This window comes from Eptatretus burgeri, chromosome 8 (genome assembly GCF_056783735.1).
Source record: "Eptatretus burgeri isolate ZD-2024b chromosome 8, Ebu_testis_v1, whole genome shotgun sequence".
In the NCBI taxonomy this organism is placed as follows: Eukaryota; Metazoa; Chordata; class Myxini; order Myxiniformes; family Myxinidae; genus Eptatretus; species Eptatretus burgeri.
In genome coordinates this window covers 64,811,400-64,819,574 of record NC_140968.1, presented here as the reverse complement: position 1 = coordinate 64,819,574, position 8,175 = coordinate 64,811,400, and the positions used below count along the sequence as shown (strand labels likewise).

General features: G+C 39.6%; 1 protein-coding gene across 1 annotated transcript; it reads left to right on the top strand.

Moving 5' to 3' along the window:
- The first annotated feature begins 244 nt into the window (after positions 1-244).
- Positions 245-1,228, top strand: LOC147021895 (olfactory receptor OR51C1-like). The gene has a single exon (XM_085890463.1). It carries the CDS (start codon positions 245-247, stop codon positions 887-889), a length of 645 nt encoding a protein of 214 aa, XP_085746589.1. The 3' UTR covers positions 890-1,228.
- Positions 1,229-8,175: the final 6,947 nt, after the last annotated feature.

The window sequence follows — 8,175 nt, the reverse complement described above, 5'->3', positions numbered from 1 at the left end:
TTTTGGTGGTTTATTCCTCATCTACCTCATCACGATCGCAATTAACCTGATTCTCATTGTGATTATCCTCTGTGAAAAAAAGCTTCACAAACCTGTCTACATCTTCCTCGGTCATTTATTGATCATGGATATTGTTGGTTCAACAACAGTGTTGCCTCGTCTGATGTACAGCATAAATGAAAATAACATGATTACAAAACATGCCTGTTTTATTCAACTTTTCTTTGTTGCATTCTATGCGACGATGCAATCTTACATACTGAGCATAATGGCCATCGACCGCTACGTGGCAGTCTGCCGTCCTCTTCGTTACAATGTCCTGGTCACCAACATCAGAGCTCACAAAGTTTTCTTGCCCACCGTTTGCTGGTCATTTGTGCTGGCCGGCATTTGCCTGTTGTTGTTGATTGGACGAACGATTTGCAAATATCCAGAGATTCACAAGGTAAGTTGTGTTCACATGACAGTGGCTAAACTTTCATGTGAAGATGTCACCATAAACAGTTTATATGGGATTGTACATACTTTTCTGACAACTGTCATTCTCCTCATCGTTGTCATTTTCACATACACCCTCATACTGTATGAATGTCTGTGTTCTGGACCACGCTCAGAGGGGAACAAGAAAGCCCTGCACACATGTATCACTCACTGCCTGTTACTTTCACTCTATATTTTCTCCATAGTTTTTGCTGTGATCTCCATGCGTATGTCGACCAGTAGCAATTTCCCACAGTCGTTTCAACATCTGAGCGATTCCTTGATCTATTTAGTGCAGCCTCTCGCCAATCCAATTATCTATGGAATACGAACAGCACAGATCCGTCGCAGCCTTGTGCAATTCACAAATATTCGAATCTTTTGGAATAAAAATCATCTCCAGGTCTGATTATTGTAATTCACATTCATCTGTTGAAGAAAATTCACATACTCATTCTTAAAAAACACAAACTTTGCTCAATTAAACACATTTTGTTTCTTTACCTGTACCTTATTATATGCAACCTTTGAAAGATATGTTTCTAAACCTTGAAACAGCAAAATAATTTACTTTCTAACTAATAAATGTACTGTAAGTGTATTTCGGTTGGACACTTTTTGGTGGTTCATTTTGTGGTCGATTGTTTTTTAATTCTCCGTTTTTATGAACCAAGTGAATTAAAAAAAACAAGAGGTGGGAATAATTAGTTAATAATGAAGTACAATTATTCGGTTATGGTAAATGTCAGGGTTGTGTTCCTGGAAAGTGTGACTTAAAGTGAAAGGACTGAAAGAAAATCACGTTTTTCCTTGTATGAACCCATGTTTCAAGGGTAGTCACATTTATTGGGACCTAACTCGAGAATAATTACTCCAATAAAAGCCAATATAAGTTTATATTCGTGTATATATTTCATCGTTATTTTAAAATAAAGTATAAATAATATGTGCACTTGCAAAGATGGTTGTGAAGCATGCTCTTGGTGTGGTGGAGTTATGGGGATGAAGGGTTCATCCATGTTTATAAGGCTCTTCATCTGCAGATTAAACTGTAGGTGAAACTGGATGTGTACACTCTTGATCGAGTGACACTCGAGGCAGAAATATTCACTGTGGAGCAAAACCGGAGGAGCGAAACTGTTTACATGGCGATCCAAAGGAGCTCACTTGGTGCACGAGACGTGCATGGGCCGACCTGTACCAGTATAAGTAAAGATTTGTGACCAATTTGGACCACAACAGAGGCTCAGAAAAAGATCGATATGAACTCTGTCATGATTCTGAACAGATGAAGATTAAATGTTTAATCCAAACATAAGCAGGTAATGATTGTTGATCTAATGACGTGTTAAGAGTTGCAACAATTGCATTGAAACGAAAATGAGAACATTTCCAGAAATTAATGAGATTTGATCGATTAAACATACCAGATCAACATGCTGAAAATCGGCAAACAATTTCACAAGCTTCTGGAAAACTTTGAGGAACAAACACTGCAAACACCTGTCCACACATACAGAGGAAACAATCATAGAAACAATTTAAAGGGAAAAACCTGTATGAAGATGAAATAACTTTGCAAATTTTCTGTCCACTTAAGTGTTGAGCTTGCAGATGGTAAGAAAAAATATAGCTGAAAATCGTGGTTGTTCACTCAGAGGGGAGCAGGAAAGCCTTAAACATATGTGTCATCACCCACTGCTCTTACTGTGATTTCAATGCATATGTCGTCCAGTAACCATTTCCCACGTCTTTGTAACATCTGAGCGATTCGTTGTTATATTTACTGCAGCCGCTCATGAATCCAATCATCTATGGAATGTGAACAGCAGAGATCTGCCACAGCCTCAAGTGGTTAAAAATATTTAAATCTTTTGGAATAAAAATGATTTCCTGGTATCACCATCTTGAATTGTATTCATCTGTTTAGAAGCAACTTAATTGTTTATCTGCTGAAGAAAATGTTCATGTTCATTGCTTGAAAAACACAAACCTTGCTTTATTAACCACACTTTCTTTCTTTAGCATTTCCTTGTGAATACTTTTGAAAGGTACATTGAAAACCTTTGAAATAGCAATCACTTTGTTCAAACAAAGAAACATAATGTCAGATTATGCACATCAGAAAATATTTTGTGGTTAATTTCTTTTTGTCAACACTTGAAATTCTATCTTTCTATGAAATTGCACCAATAAAATATTCTGTCGGATTAAACAAGCTTTTGTTATGCCTCCGCTAATGAAGTCACAAGAGGCATTATATTTTTATATTGTCCGTCTGGCTGTCCGTCTCTCCGTCCGTGATAGGTTTTTGTTACTGTGATAAATCCCTTCAGCCGTTCTTAAGTGAAGTCAAATTTGGTAGAAGTATGTATAATGATGTAAACATAAATTATTTAGACTATGGGGTCAAGAGTTCAAAGGTCAGAGGTCATCTCAGGTAAAAATGTGATATTTGATAACAGCGTAAGGGATCTATGTCAAACTTGGTACAAGTATTATAATGATGTAATAATGTGGGCAGAGGCATATCTGTCGACAAACTATGTATAATGATGTAAAAATACATTATTTAGACTATGGGGTCAAGAGGTCAAAGGTCAGAGGTCATATAAGGTAAAAATGTGATATTTGATAACAGCTCAAGGGATCCAAGTCAAACTTGGTACAAGTATTAGAATGATGTAATAATTTGGGCAGAGGCATATCTGTCGACGTCGCAACATCGAAGAGTGTCGTTCTTGTCCTTTTAGAAAAAAAAAATACAGCAGGATTGAGGCTCTAAAAAAAGAGTTACCTCTCTTCCTGCTCCCTTTGTTCAAAATATTTTTTGTATGAGGTGTAAATACATTAGATCCAAACAATCCTGTGAGTAGCCAAACAAATTAGTTTATATAGCCATCGTTGATAGATGCATTCAAGTTTCTCACTTTCTGATTGGTCATTATGCCACCATTAAAGATATAAATGTTAATACAGGCTGTGCAAATAAAAACAAAATGCTTCTTCGAATGGATATTTTCTTTGTTCCATTAATAATTTGATGCTATATGTTACTTGTGGCTCAAGTTATGTTTCAGATGAGGCACTGTCAGCTGACGTCAATATTTAATTCAACAATAACTGATGTTGTTATGTTTCTCATTGGGGATATATTTGATTAGGCTCGCAGACTAGCCAAGACGCCGAAGAGCTACGCCAACTTCTTGTTAAATTGCAAAGCTTGGGTTCAAATCTCCACGTGGCTGTAATCAAAATAAAGACCAATGACTGCATCAAAGTATCAAGAAGGAAGCCAGACAACACACACACACACACACACACACACACACACACACACACACACACACACACACACACACACACACACACACACACACACACACACACACACACACCTTATGTACTGGTAAGTACTTACAAAAGCCATTGTATTTGAAGTTATAACCTCAACTTATAAGCAATTTCCTGATTTCCGAACTGCCCAGATCATCAGCTGGGCACCGTTTTTCATTGTGGTTTTGATCCTTTCGGCCCAGAACCTCTCCAAACAGCAGATCCACAACCCCGGTCGCAGATCCACATCAGTAGATTACTCAACATCAATGGACCCACAATATCAAAGTTGTCCAGACAGTCAGTCAACACAGCAATACAATATCCTTATTCACTTATTTAATTATTACTTTTATTTAAAGTATTACTACATATGAATAACTTTAATCATACATCACATCACTTTATATGATAATATATTAAGTAATAAACACTTTACCTTGTAGATATGTCCATTACACAGCACCTCCTTCTAAGAATAGACTCAAACTGTCATTCAAATATTCAACTGTCATTATCAACCAAATTTAACATGCTGCACTGCGTATCGAAGCAGCCACCAAAATTATATTTTAATGCGTATTTATAATGTATTTTATAAATAATATATTTGTTGTATTTTTATGGAAATATCTCCATTATTTAACACTATATATATATATATATATATATATATATATATATATATATATATATATATATATATATATATATATTATAATTTTTTGAAGAAGGCAGCGGCACTTCCAACCAAAAGAAAAAACAAGATCGACTCTGCGAATTTGAGCAAAAATGCGAGAGCAAACCTGGTCTCAGACAACGTTTCACCAGCTTCGCAGCTGGCTTCATCGGGCACAATAGACCCTGAGCCTACGGTTTTTATTTCGATACGAGAAATGATTTATTTCATTTCTGGTCACGTACTAGTGCTCAAGGTCAAATGGAGTGCTTCATATATTTTGCAAAAGCAAAAACAAACGTCAAGTCACATCTTTAAACGGGTGCTCTGCTATATTTTGTTTTTACTTGCACGTGATCTGTTCTTGTATGTGTGTAGGTGAGCACGTGTGTGCGCTTGTTGTTTTTGTGTTTCCAGGGCACGAACACGGCTGGTTTCGTGTACAGCTTGGGCATGATGAGGTGTTGGCTGTGCGAGTGTTGAGGTTTTCGGGTGTTGTGCACATGTGGATGTGGTGTTTGGGATTGAATGTTGTTTGTTGCTCACCTTATCCAAACGTTTGCACCATCAAGTTTTTGCCATTTGCATCAGAGGTGTGTATTGTATGGGTATGTCCACCATCTCCACAGTTAGGCCACCCTCTCAGCTCTTCTCGTGCCATGCTTCTAAAATCAACCTGTCATTTGTTAGATGTAGTGTCGAGGACATGGGACCCATCAAAGTCAAATTTATGGCCAGATTGCAGGCAATGATGCGCTTTGGCTGACTGGGTCACCTTTGCAAGCCTAATTGCTCAATCATGTTCATCTAGCCATTGTTTCAAATTTCTTCCAGTTTCACTAATGTAGAATTAGTCACAGTCTTTGCATGATGAACGGTAAACTGCTCCAGATTTATCACCAGTTGTTATTGGGTCCTTTAGTTTTGAGATGACATTACGGATGGTGCGTAGAGACTTGTAGGCTATGCCAATTTGTGAGCTACATACTATCCTGGCAATCATTTCAGAAAGGCCCGGGTAGTATGGCAGTACACAGTGCCCAAGTGTATTTGGCTCCTTCCGTTCTGTCCTTTTTGGTTCTTCCAAGGTGGGGTGAATCCCCTTGTTGTACCCATTTTTGAGCAAGACTACTCTAACTAATCTGATTTCTTTAATTGCCTCGGCATTGGAAGATGACCGTCCATGCCCAAGCTGCTAGGTCTGTGCTGCACTGCATTTGTGTGAGATTGGGTTGCAGGAGTTAAAATCCAGTAATCTGTTGGTGTGGGTTGGATTCCTGTAAACCAATGTCTTTTAGTGAGCCATCAGGCTTACACTGAACCTCCACATCCAAAATGCCAATTTGCTTTTTTTTCCAATTTCGATTGTGAAGTTAATGCTGAGGAATACCCGGCCAAGTCGTCCCAGTAGGTGGTCTACCATGTTTTTGTGCACAATGACGAAGGTGTCACCTGTATATCTGTTCCAGTACTGTGGGAGCCAATTCTCATGAGATTCAAATATCCTTTGTTCGAGTTTCTCCATCACCAAACTAGCCACAACAGCAGAATGGTGAACCCTTAGCTGTGGCAAATATTTGTCGGTCGTGTGCACCGTCATAGATGAAGGTCGTGCTGTCCAGAAACATCTCCAGCAAGCTTGCAACATCTTCAGGCGTTAGTTTGCTGTTTTGGGAAGCCAATTTCCAATCGTTTGAATGTTTCAACCGTTCGAATGTGACCCTCACCACCAGATCGACTGGGATGTTGGTGAAAAGGGAAACCACATTGAAAGATACCATCATCTGATCATCTTGGATTTTAACCTCTCTTTTCGTTTGGACAAATTCACCACTATTCTTAATCGTTTTATCGGCTGGATAAACGGGTGCAAACGGCTGGATAAACAACACTCAAAAACAAAAAACAAAACCTCTATATGTGCACAACACCCAACGAGAACCCCAACACCTCATCATTCCCAACCCGGACACGAAACCAGCAGTGTTCATGCCCCGGAAACACAAAAACAACAAGAGCACACGTGCTCACCCACACACATACAACACCGGATTGCATGCAAGTAAAAAGTAAAAAGAGCAGAGCACCCCTTCAATGATGTGATCTGACATTTGTTTTTGCTTTTGCAAAATAAAAAAGCTCTACTCTATTTGACCTTGAGCACCAGCAAATGACCGGAAATGAGGTGTCATAGCGAAATATAAACTGGACACATGTCGAGGCTTGGGGTCTATTGTGCCTGATGAAGCCAGATGCGAAGCCGGCGAAACGTTGCCTGAGACCTGCTCTCTCGCTTTTTTGCTCAAATTAGTGGAATAGATCTAGTTTGTTTACTTTTGGTTGGAAGCGCCTTCTTTAAAAATGTGTAATCCCAACCACCCCAATCTTTTACATATACAATATATTGTTGCGGTTCTCGGAACCGCATACATCCAACAGATAGTGGTCCCAAGACAGTTGTTCCATTATTATACGTGCAGACAGTCCCTTCCCTTTTGTCTAGTGACTCTAGCGGGACAAACAGGGGTGTGCATTGCGATGATCTCATAGCGAGGTTTGCTTACATAATTTCTTCTTCATTTCATCCCCACTCTTCTTTTTGGCTGCTCTTAGAGCACCCTTATTCTGGACATTTCCATCTGTCTGTCTGTCTGCGAAACTTTGGTCAAGCCTAGGGGCTAAACCACTCAACAGATTCCAATGAAATTTGGTAGGTAGGACCAATATTTCTGGGAATCGTGTGATTTCGAATATGGGACCCTGGGCCCTAGCAACGTAATAGCAACGGCCCTTTAAAGTGGTCAAAAAAATCGAAAAAAATCAAAATAAATAAATCGAAAAATCGAAGCTTACAGTTCTGTGCACAATCTATCTCGCTCCCTTCATGCCAATTTGCAGCCCGAAGAAAAAATATTTGTAGGAGATAGGTTTTGGGCGAGTACGTGTCGAACATTTCAGAAATGGTTAATTGCGAATATCTCTAAGAGAAAAAGTCTGATTTTGATGAAACTTGGGTGAAATGTGTACAATGTGGCTAGCATGTACACAAAAATGAATGGTTGCTATGCACACCTCCGTTGCTTAGCAACAGCTAAAATACTTTATCTTACATTGTGCACTTATTGTGGACTGTACAAAAAAATCAATACCTCCGAAACTGGACCACCGAGGGACCTGTTTTTTTGTGCCCAAGGAGAATGTCTTACAGCATCATATAAAAAATAAAATCCTTAGTGAATAGATAAATGGAATTACCAGGGCCGCCATTTGTTAGAGTCTCTTTGGAAACATGCCTGAAATTTCACAAGGCGGGTTTCTGGGCGCAAACTAAGAGGACTGTGATAATCATATTTATTGTGCTAAATTGATTGATAGCATGTACATGAATATCGGCTAGTCGCGTCGGCCAGCTTTCCATCTAGAGCGAGCAGCCATGTCGCCTCCCGGCTTGTCTGATTATTCCTGAGGTAAATCTGAGTCACGTGCGCCCTTCGCTGTGAGATGGGTCCTCGCGGAGGCGAGCGCGTGCGGCGCCGCTGTGAGGAAACGATGACAAGCGAGCATGAACAGCGCAGAGCCCCCATTCCCAAGCGAGCCCTCACCCCAACGTGTGGGGCAAGTCATACAGTGCGCTTGGCAGTGCGGGAATATCGACTCGAGCTTCCAATGATCTGGGGAAG